The sequence below is a fragment of the Eubalaena glacialis genome, chromosome X (assembly GCF_028564815.1).
Source record: "Eubalaena glacialis isolate mEubGla1 chromosome X, mEubGla1.1.hap2.+ XY, whole genome shotgun sequence".
In the NCBI taxonomy this organism is placed as follows: domain Eukaryota; kingdom Metazoa; phylum Chordata; class Mammalia; order Artiodactyla; family Balaenidae; genus Eubalaena; species Eubalaena glacialis.
The window spans coordinates 33301444-33319720 of NC_083736.1; the positions used below are offsets into that span (position 1 = coordinate 33301444).

Below are 18277 nucleotides of genomic sequence, written 5' to 3' on the forward strand. Positions count from 1 at the left end.
GTGTTTGTGTGTGTGTGTGTGTGTATATATGTATGTATGTATTAAAAAAAAAAAAATATATATATATATATATATAAAACTGCTGTGCTGCTGAGAAGTGTGGGAGGTCTCTAAAGGGTATCAGATCAAGCCAAACCAGAAGAATACATTCTTACAAGCTGAAACCAGAGTAGGAGTGGTGAACTGTAATAACATGCCAAATGCAAGCTTGTTCTTAAATTGGGACAACTTCAAGATAGGAAAACTTAATCTCTGATTCCTGGATTAATCTGGAAGAAGCTAAAATGGTTCCACGTGAGTAAGTCCTTCTATCTTTCAGCAGAAGCAAGCAAATCTTCTCTAGATCAGTGGTTCTTAAACTTTGGTGTATATCGGAATCCGAATTTCTGTATAGGAAATTAAAAGAATGTATATGTAGATATTTAAAACTATGAAGATCATTTATCAAGATAGACAAATATAAGTCCAATATTTAAAATTCAATAGCATTTCAGCATACAACATTTAGAACGTGCAACTGTAAAACTACTATTCATAAAAACATTAACAATTAAAGATAATAGGAAGAATTGTATGGAACTGTATGGAGAAAATTATAAAATTTAAGTCAAAGAACTCATAAATAAATGAAGATTTACACATATTCATGAATTGGGGTATTTAATATTGTAAAAAGGACAGTTTTCTGCAAATCAATTTAGATATTTCATGCAACTGAAATAAAAATTCAAATAAATTTTTTCATAGAGATTGACAAGTAGAATTCTAAATTTTATATGAAAAAATCAAGGGTCAAGAGTAGCCAAGCCACCCCTGATGAAAAAGAATAAGGTGAGAAGGGCTTGGCTTCCCAAATATCAAGACTAATAAATCAATGTGATAGTGGTGCAGTGATAGAGAAAATGTGCAAAGGAGTAGAATAGACTTGAAAAAGGCCCACACATGGATGGATACCGAATATATGACAAAGGTAGTATAGATCTATGGAGCAAAGAGATTATTATTCAATAAATGGTGCTAGAATAATCGATTGTATGGAATATTTCAAACTGGATTCCTGTCTTAATACACGAAAATTCATTACACATGGATTGAAGGCTTAAATGTGAAAGGTTAAATGTAAAAAAAAAAACTTAGAGGACTTCCTTGGTGGCACAGTGGTTAAGAATCTGCCTGCCAGTGCAGGGGACATGGGTTCGAGCCCTAGTCCAGGAAGATCCCACATGCCATGGAGCAACTAGGCCCGTGCACCACAACTACTGAGCCTGTGCTCTAGAGCCCACGAACCACAACTACTGAGCCTGCATGCCACAACTACTGAAGCCCCTGTGCCTAGAGCCCGTGCTCTGCAACAAGAGAAGCCTGCTCACCTCAATGAAGAGTAGCCCCCGCTCACCACAACTAGAGAAAGCCTGCACGCAGCAATGAAGACTCAATGCAGCCAAAAATTAATTAATTAATTAAAAAAAAGGCAATTTGAATATAGGCAAAAAAAAAATTAGAGAAAACAATTTTAATGTCTGTGGGTAGAGAAAGATTTCTTAAGCCTTAAAATCATGCTAACAATAAAATAAATAACTGATACAAATTAATCAGAAAAATATCAAGTAACTCAACAGAAATGTTGACAAAAAGTTTCAATCACTATTTCACAGATAAAACGGAAAATAAACACATGAAAACATATAATTGACCTATTTGTAAACTTGGAAGTAAAAATTAGTGACTGCAATAAGATAGCATTTTGCTTGTCCTAGGTAGGCAAACATTAATAAATCAGGTTACTAGTTACAGTGTCAGTGAGTAGGATCACACTGGATAATACTATGTAAAGTGTAACATCAGCATATTTCATAGCCCAACATTTACACTTCACAGTATATACAAGAAAAACTCATCAGGGAAATGCAAATCAAAACCACAATGAGATATCACCTCACACCTATCAGAATGGCAGTTGTCAAAAAGACAACAAATAATAAATGTTGATGAGGATGTGGAGAAAAGGGAACCTTAGTTCACTGTTGGTGGGAATGTATACTGGTGCAGCCACTATGGCAAACAGCATGGCGGTTCCTCAAAAGATTAAAAATAGAGCTATCATATGATGCAGCAATTCCAGTCCTGAGTATATATACAAAGAAAATAAAAACACTAATTCGAAAAGATTGATGCACCCCAGTATTCATAGCAGCATTATTTACAATAGCCAGTGTATGGAAGCAATTTAAGTGTCCATCAACAAATGAATGAATAAAGAAGATGTGTATATATTCTACATATTCAATGAAATATTATCCAGCCATAAAAAAGAATGAAATTTTGCCATTTGCAACAACATGGGTGGACCTGGAAGGTATTATGCTTAGTGAAGTAAGTCAGACAGAGAAAGACAAATACTGCATGTTTTCATTTATATGTGGAATCTAAAAAATAAAACGAATGAATATAACAAAAGGGAAACAGATTCATAGATACAGAGAACAAACTAGTGGTTACCAGAGGGGAGAGAGGTGGGGGAGGGTCAAGATAGGGGAAGGGGATTAAGAGGTACAAGCTACTGTGGATAAAATAAGCTACAAGGATATATTATACAACACAGGGAAGATAGCCAATATTTTATAATAACTGTTTTTTGAATTTTTTTTTTTATACAGCAGGTTCTTGTTAGTTATCTATTTTATACATATTAGTGTATATATGTTAATCCCAATCTCCCAATTCATCCCACCAACACCACCCACGCCCCGCTTTCCCCCCTTGGTGTCCATACGTTTGTTCTCTACATCTGTCTCTCTAGTTCTGCCTTGCAAACCAGTTCATCTGTACCATGTTTCTAGATTCCACATATATGCGTTAATATACGATATTTGTTTTTCTCTTGTGACTTACTTCACTCTGTATGACAGTCTCTAGGTCCATCCACATCTCTACAAATGACCCAATTTCGTTCCTTTTTATGGCTGAGTAATATTCCATTGTATATATGTACCACATCCTCCTTTTCCATTCATCTGTCAATGGACATTTAGGTTGCTTCCATGACCTGGCTATTGTAAATAGCCAATATTTTATAATAACTTTAATATTGAATCACTGTGCTATACATCTGAAACTAATATAACATTATAAATCAACTATACTTAAATAAAATAAAGTGCACATGTGTGCTACAAGGTATGTTTGAAATTAGTCATAGTTGCATTATTCAGAATAGCAAAATCTGGGAACTGCACAAATGTCCAGTGACAGGTAAAGGGATAAATAATTTGTGATATATGTGTACGTGAATATTCTATAGCTGTGAAGTGGAGGAACTTCAACTAATGAGACAACTGTATTATGAATCTTAGAAAACAAAATATTGAGATTATTAAAAAGTTAAGGAAGACTACATATATTGATATCCTTTATATAAAATGACAAAAAAGGAAAGCAAAGCAAATTTTTATTTAGAAATATACGCCTGTCTATATGTACAAAGAAATAGATGTAAAGAGTGGCTGGTTTACATCTTAAAATTACATAAATTGTGAGGATTTATATACCGATGTGAATTGCCTATTAGCATTATTTTCATAAACTACCAGATCTTGGACCCACCTCAGAGCTTCTCTAGTTCAGTACCTTATTTTACAGTTAAGCATTCTGAGATCCAGAGAAAATGAGTTCCGTGTGTGATGTAATGGTTGGAAATAAATGAAAATTGTCCAAGTTGAGGAGCATAGAACGGCCTTTAGTTTCTAACATTTGGCCTGCAAGATATGATGAGTGCTTACTTATGCCTCGGGGGCTTGCTTTAAATGCCATTTTGTGAGAGAGTGTAGTTCCTCAACATTAACTTTACAACTTTGGGATTCACAGTTTTTCCAAGACCCTATGTTGTAAGCAGACACTAAACTTTGTTGCTTAAATAGGAAATAGACATGACTTGAATTACATTGTACTAGAAAGTACATTTTTTTTGGTCAAGAAACGTCTCATATATGAATTAATCTTTTAATCTTTCAGCTTTTAAGTTAATGTATAATGGTATCAATTTTAAAAATACCTCAAGTTAAAAGCTGAGTCTTACAAAACATGGTATAATGAAATGAGCATGTAAAAGGGACTGTAGAGATGATGTAACCTATTCTAATTATATATACAATAAAGTCAATAGCATTAATGACTTATCCAATGACAGTTAATTAGCAACAGAATTGGATTCAAACCTGATTTATAAACTGCTTTTTCATGTTTTATCCAGTGAACCATATGAGTTTAGCTAATTCGAGAGCTTTCTTTACTTTTTCTAGTTAATTAGCTGACTAATCTTCATTCTAATTAAAGTACTAGGGAAATATTCCCATTTGATAGCACTTCTTATTTGCTATAGGAACCTACATATATAATAAAACAAAGTAATATGGTGAAATATTTATTGACAACTAAAATTTACCAAGTATTAATTAGAATTGAGGTGAATACTACATACTATGCTATTAAAAATCACAAATATTTTAGATTGGCTAAATAAATTATAGTATATAATGAAATATGCAAACATTTAGTAGAATTTTTTTAATAGTAATGATTGAAAAAATATTCATGATATATGTGTACAAGTGCTTAATTGTACCCAAATTAAAGAAAAATATGTGTATATGCATTTGTTAATATTTAGTCTACATGCATTAAAGCTTTAGCTGTTTAAGCAGTAATTTCTAGTAAATTTTTGTCAGGACATATTTAAGGACAATGCTTTTAGCATGGCTGTGGTTAAAAACACATTGCACTTAATCAGGCATTTTAACCCTGTTATTTTAATCCTGACAGGTCAAAAGGAACTTTTGATCACCTCATGTAGTTCTTGGTTAAATCAACATATTATCAATTTTACTTATATTGTGACCAGAAAACGAGAGATGATACAAAAATATCTTTAGTAGTTGGACATATTATTGTAAATATTTATTGTTTTAATTTTTCTAATGATTCAAAAAACAGGAAACCACATTTAAATCCAATTACTTGTACATGTTTTGAGCTAATTTTTTCTTTTAATTTTAAACAGGAGTTCAACTTTCAGTGTCCAGATTTCCCCAGCAAGGCTTCTTGATGGTGACATGATTCAACCTCTTTCTGTGAATTTTCCAAAAGGCAAATAATTTTCATTATGGGCTCTCCCAGTGGAATTAATGCTGCGCTCACCTGCCATCTCAGCTTCAAATCATCTAAACCTGTGTCATTTTTCAGCAGTGTTCTTTTCTGCGATAGCAGGAATAAGTGGTAAGACATTTAAATGTAGATTCTTTTGTATCTGACAGTGAAGAATAATAGATTTATATTCTACACTATTATAAAATGTTAAAAAGAGGGACATCTAAAATAATGACTTTGGACATAAAGGTTTTTTAAGGAAGTTCCAAATGCAATGTTGCTTTCACGAGAAACAGGGTGATAGTGGCTGCTAGCCTATACTCTGGGGCTAGGCTGCCTGGATTTGAATCCTGGCTCTGTTAACTTTGGTGAAGTTATGTCATCTTCTGAGCCTCTCATTTCCCTCATCTGTAAAATGGGGGTCATAGCAGAACCTATCTCATCTGTGATAATGAGGAATTCATTGAGTTAATTTTTATTGAGTAATTGTACAGGAACTGGCACAAAGGAAATGCTAAGTCAGTATTAAATGAAAATGAGAAACATCAGCATAACGAGTTTCCAAACAATATGATTTTGTTACACGTTCCTTTGACAGACTCAAGGAAATTAAAGTACACCTTGGTTAAACCATGTTTCTGGATTTCTTACCTTGTAAGACCAGAAATTTCCCTTTTACCTTATACCCTGAGATGATTTGACTCTCCAAAGGGCCAGAGGTGAATGTATAGAGCAATAAAGTTTGTTAAAAATGTTTATAGTGTAGAGTGAATTGTATACTAAAGATGAAAATGTACTCTGTGTGATAATTTATTAACTTTTAGTGAGGTCATTACTATATAGCATATTTATAGTCTAAGGATTGATTTATGCATTAGAAATTAGAAGGGTGAGAGAGCCAGATGGTACTGGAATGTTGCATCCAAGGCAAAGCGTGGCTGTATCCAGGACACGGTTCATGGAGTTCTGAGCTCCAGCTTCCATGTCCCTTTCTCACATATGTTGATGGATAAAATTATCTAAATTATACCTCTCAGACTCCTATTTTTCTCTTTTGATGCTCACAGTCCGTCTTTTGTTGACATTTAAAAAAAAAACCTTTTTTTTTTTAATGGCGTTGCTTTAGGCTCCTATCAAGAACTGAACTCCATGCCTCCATCCTGGGAGGTATTCTGTCTCTTTCTATGTTACTGACCTTGTTCATAGAAGTTTAACTTTACTTTCCTCTAGTCCACAAATTCAATGCCAAAAGCACTAAGTAAGGTGTACCTTTGAACTCACCAATAAAAATCATGAATAACTTATCCATGAACGTCTTCAAGCTAATGAAGGCTCAGGCCACGTTCACAGGGTGAGGAAGGAAATAGCTTCAGTAAGTGCTGTGTGAACTAGATGGCTTCTTGGATGGTGGTACAATTGCCTCTAAGAGAGGCATGAACAGGTTCCATTGTTACAGTGTGTTGACGTCTGGTCAGCAAACAGGATGTAAGGAGACCTGACAACAGTCTCCAGAAAGAGGAGGGTCATATATTTGATGATTTTCTTGTCTTTTTGTTGTTGTGGGTTTCCTTTCAGCCTTGAGACTCGTTTGCTCTTCAGTAGATTTCCCCACCCTTCTTCCCTTACCCTAAACTCCAATTCAACATTTAGCAGGTTTGGGATAAGGTAGAGCTTTTGGAACTAATTTAGAACCTTTGGAAATCATAAATGGGCTACAAAAGACTTTTCCATGTAAAAGGAAACATTCCCTGGAACCTTAATACTGACAAATCCTTTTACCGATGCCTTGTTAACTCCTTATCTGGTTTCCCGTAGTGCATATGATCAGCTCTTCCTTCTCAACTCTCCGAAGCTGTCTTTGCCTTTCTCTCACTACACGTTTTTGATCCCATTGAGATAAATGAGGTGTTCCAGCAAGAACGTCCTCAAAAGCCTCCCTTTCACCTCAGCCTGTTTGGAATAAATTTGATTCTTTTGATTCTTTTATTGCTTTTTATCTGTTAGTTTATATTTATTTGTGAGTAATCCTTGTGAGCTCTGCCCAAGGTACTGGGTAAGCAAAGATTAAATAGAAAGTGGCTTTTCCTTGATGGAGGTCAATATAGTAGGGAAGGTAGACTTTAAAAAAGTGTTTGGTACCAATAGAGGTAGAGAGAAAATGCAACACAAAAGGAGCAACTAATAATGTCCTGGGGTGGGGGTGGGACTGGGGACGGCTGCATGGGCTTCTGAGTAAAATCTCAAAGGACAAATTATACTTGCTGATGTTTGTCCTAAATTAAAGACTTTATTTGCATCTGGTTTGTCCGTGTTGAGGCGCATGGGTGCAATGAAAAAATGAAACACTTATTTCTTCATGTTTTGGGTTTTTTTTACTTAGGTAAGACCATTTCATACCATGGCTCCCCTTGGAGGTGAACATGCTTGGCTTTTTATTTTGTTTTCTTCTTTTGACTTTGTCACATTTGGTTTGGCTCACCTGGCTGTAGAACTATTAATTATAGCCTGCTAACGTGGCTGCTGGTCTCCTCCACACTCATGTGTCTTCAGCTTGGTGGTTGCACATCCTGCTTTTCTTTTCCCTAAATTTCCAAAAAATCTGGGGTTTGAGGTTGTATATATCTATGGGAGGGATGGTGATGTGGGCAGAGTATTACAAGTTGTAAAAAAAAAAAAAAAATGCACTGGATATGGAGGCTGAAACAGGCTTATATTTGGGGAATATTTTTGGGTTTTTTTGGTTTGATGGATACTGGCCAGGCAAAGCTGAGAGATGAAGGTGAAAGAATAGCAGGAGCAGATTATGAGAGTCTTGCACACTCTGCTTTGTTATCCATGAGTAAGACATAGGACAAGAACTGGGAGAGGCTGATGGTATGGAAATCAAAGCTTGGATAAATACAGGAATCATGAGGTCAACAGCTATCAATTAACACAGGTCAAATTCTAGGTCATAGGCTGGATATCATGGAATCCACACAACAGCCCTGAGATGTGGATGTTTTTAGATCTTCACCTCTGTTTTACAGAAGAGATATAAGGCCCATAGTGTGAGATAACTTGCCCAAGCTTACTCACATGTTAAGTGGGAGAGCCAGGAATTTGAACCAATTTCTGTTTCCAAAGATTATGCACTTAGTCACCTTGTTTTAACACCACTTAGATTGTATAGAATCATATAGAAATTTTATTATAGGTAGACTCTTTCGAGAATAACACTGTCATATGTCAGCTATAGACTTTACAAAGAATAAGAAAAGGAAACTTTACATTTTCCTCTTTTCCTATTCCTTTGCATCTCTCATCTTTCTCTCTCACACACACACAACCCTATCTTATAAGTACCCTTATATAATAAATTTATTTTTAAGTAAACAACATTTTAGTTTCTATATTGCCTTTAAGTACCAAGAAATTTAGTTTATAATTAAGTGCATTTTGAGTTACAGGTCTTAAATAGGCTATATGCTCTAGAATTAGGGAAGTGATCAAGAAATATCCCCTGAATAGAATACATTAATAAATATTCCATGTTTGATATATAGTAATGATAGTAATTAAAGTTACTCAATAGTGGCATGGACATATATACACTACCAAATGTAAAATAGATAGCTAGTGGGAAGCAGCCGCATAGCACAGGGAGATCAGCTCGGTGCTTTGTGACCACCTAGAGGGGTGGGATAGGGAGGGTGGGAGGGAGGGAGACGCAAGAGGGAAGAGATATGGGAACATATGTATATGTCTAACTGATTCACTTTGTTATAAAGCAGAAACTAACACACCATTGTAAAGCAATTATACTCCAATAAAGATGTTTTAAAAATAAATAAATAAATAAAATACATTAAAAAAAAATAAAGTTACTCAATAAAAACTGGGAAGTTATTCATTTATTTTTATTGATATATTAATTTACTGATGAGGCAAAAACCCATAAATTGTCTCCATAGTTATAGGATGAAGTGAATGTTTATAGTTTCACTGAAGAAGCCTGTTTTACAACTACCATCAGTAAACAACTCTATAGAAGATATTTACTTAAAAATAAATTTATTATATATGGGTACTTGTAAGATATCATATAACTATTTTAGATATTTTAAATTAATAGTGTTTGCAAAAGGCTTCAAATCAACTTATGAAATTGAAACCCAATATCAAAACCAATGCTAAACTGCTCTTTTGAAATTGTACATTTCACATCAATAAAATTTCAAAATGAAAAACATATTCTTTGTAAAAATTAAAATATTTTCTTTTCCTACAAAAAAAGCATGTACTTATTACTGAAACAAATTTATATCTTATTTTAGAAGTTTATGGTTTTATGTGGGATTTTTGTGTCCATTTATAGTCGCTTAAATGATATTAAGAATGGTTTTTGTGATTTTCAAAAGAAACAAAGTCTTTGTTTGCAGAACCAGAATGGATATTCCTAGCCACTGTGTTTCTAAGATAAATTATTTAGAGTTTTCTTTTGTTTAACATCACCTAGATATTGGGTAGCACCAGTAAAGTAATGTCCTTGTTTATGCTGAATTATCTGATTAGCTATGATATTCTAAATACAGAAGACACTGGTTTGTTGCACTTTCTGTCTTCCAAAATTAATAACCAGCCTTTCCATCTATTTCCTAAGTTATAAAAAAGTATTATTTTATGGTAAAAAAAAAAAAAAAAAGAATGGTTTTTGAGGGAGTCAAGGAACCCAATAGTAAAATACAATTCCCTCCTTGCTGCTTTTCTTTTTTTTTTTTTTTTTAACATCTTTATTGGAGTATAATTGCTTTACAATGGTGTGTTAGTTTCTGCTTTTTAACAAAGTGAATCAGTTATACATATACATATGTTCCCATATCTCTTCCCTCTTGCATCTCCCTCCCTCCCACCCTCCCTATCCCACCCCTCTAGGTGATCACAAAGCACCGCCTTGCTGCTTTTCGAATTAACCTCTATTTTAGATTAACTGATTATCTTCCTTATGTGCTCATCAATTCAATTTTTTCTTCTTGAATTTCCTTATTTTTACTTTTGGCATATGAAGTAATACTGTAGGGGTGTGTGTGTGTGTGTGTGTGTGTGTGCGCGTGCTAGTGAGAGAGAGAGAGGGAGAGTGAGAGAAGCAATATATATGTATGTGTATATATATATACATATATATATTAATTATCTGAGTAAAATGGCTAGAATATGTTTTCTGGTTCTTTGGGGGTTTTTTTGAGTATCTAGAATATGTTTTCTGGTTTTTTTTTTTTTTTTTGAACTTAACATTTTAGTTTCTGTATTGCCTTTATGTACCAAGGTATTTAGTTCATAATTATATGAAGTACATTCAGAGCTACAAGTCTTAAATAGGCTATACTCTCTAGAATTATCCTGAATAGGATAACAGGAAGTCCCTTACATAGATAAGACTTGTGGAAACCATCCTGAGAAATAATCTGCCTTGAATAGGAGGCATTTGTTAAATGTTGATAAGATTAGTGAACTTCCAAAATGAATGCAGGTGACTCCTCAGCCTCTTTATTTATTTTTTTATTTTATTTTTTTTAATTTATTTTTTTATACAGCAGGTTCATATTAGTGTATATACGTCAATCCCAATCTCCCAATTCATCCCACCACCACCACCACCACCCCCGCCCCCACCGCTTTCCCTCCTTGGTGTCCATACATTTGTTCTCTACATCTGTGTTTCTATTTCTGCCTTGCAAACCAGTTCATCTGTACCACGTTTCTAGATTCCACATATATGCGTTAATATACGATATTTGTTTTTCTCTTTGTGACTTACTTCACTCTGTATGACAGTCTCTAGATCCATCCACGCCTGTACAAATGAACCAACTTAGTTCCTTTTTATGGCTGAGTAATATTCCATTGAATATATGTACCACTTCTTCCTTATCCATTTGTCTGTCAGTAGGCATTTATGTTGCTTCCATGACCTGGCTATTGTAAATAGTGCTGCGATGAACATTGGGGTGCATGTGTCTCTTTGAATTATGGTTTTCTCTTGGTATATGCCCAGTAGTGTGATTGTAGGGTCGTATTGTAGTTTTATTTTTAGTTTTTTAAGGAACCTCCATACTGTTCTCCATAGTGGCTGTATCAATTTACATTCCCACCAACAGTGCAAGAGGGTTTCCTTTTCTCCACACCCTCTCCAGCATTTGTTGTTTGTAGATTTTCTGATGATGCCCATTCTAACTGGTATGAGGTGATACCTCATTGTAGTTTTGATTTGCATTTCTCTAATAATTACTGATGTTGATCAGCTTTTCATGTGCCTCTTGGCCATGTATATGTTTTCTTTGGAGAAATGTCTATTTAGGTCTTCTGCCCATTTTTTGATTGGGTTTTTTGTTTTTTTGATATTGAGCTGCATAAGCTGTTTATATATTTTGGAGATTAATCCTTTATCCTTTGATTCGTTTGCAAATATTTTCTCCCATTCTGAGGGTTGTCTTTTCCTCTTGTTTACAGTTTCCTTTGCTGTGCAAAAGTTTTTAAGTTTCATTAGGTCCCATTTGTTTATTTTTGTTTTTATTTCCATTACTCTAGGAGTTGGGTCAAAAAAGATCTTGCTGTGATTTATGTCGAAGAGTGATCTTCCTATGTTTTCCTCTAAGAGTTTTATAGTGTCTGGTCTTACATTTAGGTCTCTAATCCATTTTGAGTTTATTTTTGTGTATGGTGTTAGGGAGTGTTCTAATTTCATTCTTTTACATGTAGCTGTCCAGTTTTCCCAGCACCACTTATTGAAGAGAATGTCTTTTCTCCATTGTATATCCTTGCCTCCTTTGTCATAGATTAGTTGACCATAGGTGCGTGGGTTTATCTCTGGGCTTTCTATCTTGTTCCATTGATCTATGTTTCTGTTTTTGTGCCAGTACCATATTGTCTTGATTACTGTAGCTTTGTAGTATAGTCTGAAGTCAGGGAGTGTGATTCCTCCAGCTCTGTTTTTTTCCCTCAAGACTGCTTTGGCTATACGGGGTCTTTTGTGTCTCCATACAAATTTTAAGATATTTTGTTCTAGTTCTGTAAAAATGCCATTGGTTATTTGATAGGGATTGCATTGAATCTGTAGATTGCTTTGGCTACTATAGTCATTTTCACATTATTGATTCTTCCAATCCAAGAACATGGTGTATCTCTCCATCTGTTTGTGTCATCTTTGATTTCTTTCATCAGTGTCTTATAGTTTTCTGAGTACAGGTCTTTTACCTCCTTAGGTAGGTTTATTCCTAGGTATTTTATTCTTTTTGTTGCAGTGGTGAATGGGATTGTTTCCTTAACTTCTCTTTCTCATCTTTTGTTGTTAGTGTATAGGAATGCAAGAGATTTCTGTGCATTAATTTTGTGTCCTGAAACTTTTCTAAATTCATTGATTAGCTCTAGTAGTTTTCTAGTGGCATCTATAGGTTCATTTATGTATAGTGTCATGTCATCTGCAAACAGTGACAGTTTTAGTTCTTCTTTTCCAATTTGTATTCCTTTTATTTCTTTTCCTTCTTTGATTGCTGTGGCCAGGACTTCCAAAACTGTGTTGAATAAGAGTGACGAAAGTGGACATCTTGGCCTTGTTCCTTATCTTAGAGGAAATGCTTTCAGTTTTTCACCATTGAGAGTGATGTTTGCTGTGAGTTTGTCATATATGGCCTTTATTATGTTGAGGTAGGTTCCCTCTATGCCCACTTTCTGGAGAGTTTTTATCATAAATGGGTGTTGAATTTTGTCAAAAGCTTTTTCTGCATCTATTGAGATGATAATATGGTTTTTATTCTTCCGTTTGTTAATATGGTGTATCACATTGATTGATTAGCGTATACTGAAGAATCCTTGCGTCCCTAGGATAAATCCCATTTAATCATGGTGTATGATCCTTTTGATGTGTTGCTGGATTCTGTTTGCTAGTATTTTGTTGAGGGTTTTTGCATCTATATTCATCTGTGATATTGGTCTGTAATTTTCTTTTTTGGTAGTACTTTTGTCTGGTTTTGGTATCAGGGTGATGGTGGCCTCATAGAATGAGTTTAGGAGTGTTCCTTCCTCTGCAATTTTTTGGAAGAGTTTGAGAAGGATAGGTGTTAGCTCTTCTCTAAATGTTTGATAGGATTCACCTGTGAAGCCATCTGGTCCTGGACTTTGGTTTGTTGGAAGATTTTTAATCACAGTTTCAATTTCATTACTTGTGAGTGGTCTGTTCATATTTTCTGTTTCTTCCTGGTTCAGTCTTGGAAGGTTATACCTTTCTAAGAATTTGTCCATTTCTCCCAGGTTGTCCATTTTATTGCATAGAGTTGCTTGTAGTAGTCCCTTATGATGCTTTGTATTTCTGTGGTGTCTGCTGTAACTTCTCCTTTTTCATTTCTAATTTTATTGATTTGAGTCCTCTCCCTCTTTTTCTAGATGAGTCTGGCTAAAGGTTTATCAGTTTTGTTTATCTTCTCAAAGAACCAGCTTTTAGTTTTATTGCGCTTTGCTGTTGTTTTCTTTGTTTCTACTTCATTTATTTCTGCTCTGATCTTTACGATTTCTTTCCTTCTACTAACTTTGGGTTTTGTTTATTCTTCTCTCTCTAGTTCCTTTAGGTGTAAGGTTAGATTGTTTACTTGAGATTTTTCTTGTTTCTTGAGGTAGGCTTGTATTGCTATAAACTTCCCTCTTAGAACTGCTTTTGTGCATCCCATAGGTTTTGGATCATCGTGTTTTCATTGTCATTTGTCTCTAGGTATTTTTTGATTTCCTCTTTGATTTCTTCAGTGCTCTCTTGGTTATTTAGTAACGTATTGTTTAGCCTCCATGTGTTTGTGTTTTTTACGTTTTTTACCTGTAACTTATTTCTAATCTCATAGTATTATGGTCGGAAAAGATGCTTGATATGATTTCAGTTTTCTTAAATTTACCGAGGCTTGATTTGTGACCCAAGATGTGATCTATCCTGGAGAATGTTCCATGTGCACTTGAGAAGAAAGTGTAATCTGCTGTTTTTGGATGGAATGTCCTATAAATATCAGTTAAATCTATCTGGTCTCTTGTGTCATTAAAGCTTGTGTTTCCTTATTAATTTTCTGTCTGGATGATCTGTCCATTGCTGAGAGGTGTTAAAGTCCCTCACTATTATTGTGTTACTGTCGATTTGCTCTTTTATAGCTGTTAGCATTTGCGTTATGTATTGAGGTGCTCCTATGTTGGATGCATATATATTTTTAATTGTTATATCTTCTTCTAGGATTTATCCCTTGATCATTATGTAGTGTCCTTCCTTTTCTCTTGTGACATTCTTTATTTTAAAGTCTATTTTATCTGATATGAGTATTGCTACTCTAGCTTTCTTTTGATTTCCATTTGCATGGAATATCTTCTTCCATCCCCTCACTTTCAGTCTGTATGTGTCCCTAGGTCTGAAGTGGGTCTCTTGTAGACAGCATATATATAAGTCTTCTTTTTGTATCCATTCAGTGAGCCTGTAACTTTTGGTTGGAGCATTTAATGCATTCACATTTAAAGTAATTATTGATATGTATGTGCCTGTTTCCATTTTCTTAATTGTTTGGGTTTGGTTTTGTAGGTCCTTTTCTTCTCTTGTGTTTCCCACTTAGAGAAGTTCCTGTAGCATTTGTTGTAGAGCTTGTTTGGTGGTACTGAATTCTCTTAGTTTTTGCTTGTCTGTAAAGCTTTTCTTTTTTTTTTTTAAAGATTTAATTTTATTTATTTTGGCTGCGTTGGGTTTTCATCGCTTTGTGTGGTCTTTCTCTAGTTCAGGCAAGTGGGGGCTATTTTTCATTGCGATGCACGGACTTCTCATTGCGGTGGCTTCTCTTGTTGCAGAGCACGGGCTCTAGATGCGTGGGCTTCATTAGTTGCAGCACGCCGACTCAGTAGTTGTGACTCGCGGGCTCTAGAGTGCAGGCTCAGTAGTTGTGGTGCACGGGCTTAGTTGCTCCGCGCCATGTGGGATCTTCCCAGACTTGGGATTGAACCCATGTCCCCTGCATTGGCAGGCGGACTCTTATCCACTGCACCACCAGGGAAGTCCTGTAAAGCTTTTGATATCTCCTTTGAATCTGAATGAGATGCTTGCCGGGTAGAGTAATCTTGGTTGTAGGTTCTTCCCTTTCATCACTTTAAATATATCGTGCCACTCCCTTCTGGCTTGTAGAGTTTCTGCTGAGAAATCAGCTGTTAACCTTATGGGAGTTCCCTTGTATGTTATTTGTCTTTTTTCCCTTCTTGCTTTTAATAATTTTTCTTTGTCTTTAATTTTTATCAATTTGATTACCGTGTGTCTCAGTGTGTTTCTCTTTGGGTTTATCCTGCCTGGGACTCTCTGCACTTCCTGGACTTGGGTGGCTATTTCCTTTCCCATGTTAGGGAAGTTTTTGACTATAATCTCTTCAAATATTTTCTTGGGTCTTTTCTCCTTCTGGGACCCCTATAATGTGAATGTTGGTGCATTTAATGTTGTCCCAGCGGTCTTGTAGGCTGTTTTCATTTCTTTTCATTCTTTATTCTGTTCCGCAGCAGTGAATTCCACCATTCTGTCTTCTAGGTCACTTATCTGTTCTTCTGCCTCAGTTATTCTGCTATTGATTCCTCCTAGTGTATTTTTCATTTCAGTTATTGTATCGTTTATGTCTGTTTGTTCGTTCTTTAATTCTTTTAGGTCTTTGTTAAACACTTCTTGCATCTTCTCGATCTTTGCCTCCATTCTTTTTCCGGGGTCCTGGATCATCTTCACTATCATTATTGTGAATTCTTTTTCTGGAAGGTTGCCTATCTCCACTTCATTTAGTTGTTTTTCTGGGGTTTTATCTTGTTCCTTCCTCTGGTACACAGTCCTCTGCCTTTTCATTTTGTCTCTCTTTCTGTGAATTTGGTTTTTGTTCCACAGGCTTCAGAATTGTAGTTCTTCTTGCTTCTGCTGTCTGCCCTCTGGTGGGTGAGGCTATCTAAGAGGCTTGTGCAAGCTTCCTGATGGGGGGGGACTGGTGGTGGGTAGGGCTGGGTATTGCTCTGGTGGGCAGAGCTCAGTAAAACTTTAATTTGCTTGTCTGCTGATGGGTGGATCCGTGTCAGCCTCTCAATAGTGATACCATTGGCTAAGAATGCTGGGGGCACTCACCTGGTGCCTTACTACTTATGGCAGCCCCCACAGACATTTCCCCTTTCAGAGTCAATATTGTGGCTGGACATGCTTTTGTGGTTCCTATTATGATTGCAAGATATATCTCAGCAATAGCCATCAGGGAACTTTGAAAAATCAAGGTCTATTACTCATAGGTACTGGAGGGTACCTGGCATGCCTAGGGCCATGCAATGGGTGGGGGGCGGGGTGGAGGTGGGGAGCAAGTGCACACAGGCCTGGGTTCTGCCTTTATTGGGATCTAGAGTGGGATGCCTAGGCTTTTGTACGTTCACTCTTTATTGGTGAATTTAAAACATAAGTGTGGGAATTAAAGCTCAGGAGGGGAAAAACTAGCCGACAATCAGTCTGGTCGGTTATCTAGGTCTACCAGAGTTTTCTAAGAAGGGGAATTTCTTGGGTGGGGCAGCCTGGCTCTTCATGTATTGTGGAGATGAAGTGTGTTTATTCTAAATGGTTGTTTTTGAAGTGGATGCCTCAACAATCAAAAGTTTAATGTGAGGCACTTACACTGTAATCAGGAAAGCTCATTGTCAAGCCCTTAAGCTACGTGTTAATATACACCTCCCTTTTAGAGTATAGGGTTCATTAATATTCAAAGATGGATATTTTGATTATCACCCCCATTTTCATATGAAATGTGATTGTCTTTCCAAAAAGCATAGTTAACGTACTTCTAAGAAATCAGGAACAGGGGTCCTGCACATTTGCTGTTGTCTGGTGTTCAGAAGCTTCAGTTTCCTTAGCTCTGAAGCTGCCACAGAAGTGTCTACTCTATAAATTTCTTGGCACACAAACTCCTGGGTAGTGCCTGATTTAGTTGCTTACTTGAAACCAATACAAATTTGTTCTTTTCTTAATCATGAGCAAGATATGGTTTAGCAGAATTCATGGCCTTTTCTTAAAAATAACCAGTCACAGTCTTTTGTTTTGCCTTACTGATTTTAAGGTACTGGGTTATATGTATCTTCTGACATTTAAACAAGTGCAGTAAGGACTTTGCATATACAGATAAATAAATGCATTAATAAGAGTATGATAAATTATAATTTCTCCCTTATTCATTGATATATGTTAGCCATTCCATTCTAACTTTAGAGGTGAAGAACATAGTCTTAATTCCAAATGTAGTGAACATTTTGCTGGTGGAGAAATAATGTGCAGACCTGTTGTTTAAAACTGAGAACATACAGCTCTTAATTATATCAACTCTTTTTCTATATACAGTAGAATTTTATCAACTTGTTATGGATTAAAAAACATTTTGATGCATAATAAAACTAGCTATGCTTACCTCATTAAAGTAATAGGGCATTGACAGTAACTTAAATTGAAATTACCTATTTTTGAAAGCATTCAGCATAATAAAAAGGAAATGAGGACTAATGAAAGCTGATTCTAATGATTATTTACTCAGTGCATAATTTGGTATTTGTGTAGGGTGTACTTGGCAACTTTGGGTCTGTTTCCAGTATTTTAAAAAGTATTATTATCATGCCTCTTCCAGAGACTTTACTATTATTTTTGAAAGGGTAGGAACCTGCATCACGTGAAGGAAATCAGCAGAGAATGAATCAGACCCAGAGGCATGTGGAGCATTAATGCATTCAGGTTGGCAAGGCCACCTTAGTAACTATAGTGTGAATTAATATCTGCTCTTAATGTGCTTTTCTGGGATATTTAGATATTTAAAATAAGGATGTAGACATATATTTAAAATGATATTTAAATATTTAAAATACATATGGAAAGTGAGTCAAGAACCTCTAAGGGACACTACCAGATAGCTAGAAGCAACTTTTGAGTTATTCGGTGCTCCCCTTATGGATTAAGAGGAGCAGTATTTAGGACGTGTTTGTCTTCTGGAGACTCCATTCTTAGCACAAACCTGCTGCCCATGGACAATGAACCACCTAGAGTTTTAGCATTGTGACTGCTAAAAGGCAGGTAATTGGAAATCTCAAGAGGATTTCAGTAATC

General features: G+C 35.6%; 1 protein-coding gene across 1 annotated transcript in view; it reads left to right on the forward strand.

The window, feature by feature from the left end:
• The window catches only part of CFAP47 (cilia and flagella associated protein 47), a 486133-nt gene that overhangs the window by 119964 nt on the left and 347892 nt on the right, over positions 1 to 18277 (forward strand). Inside the window, 2 exon segments of the mRNA XM_061178124.1 lie at positions 5057 to 5147; positions 5150 to 5271. Of these exon segments, the coding sequence (XP_061034107.1) occupies positions 5057 to 5147; positions 5150 to 5271 (213 nt within the window).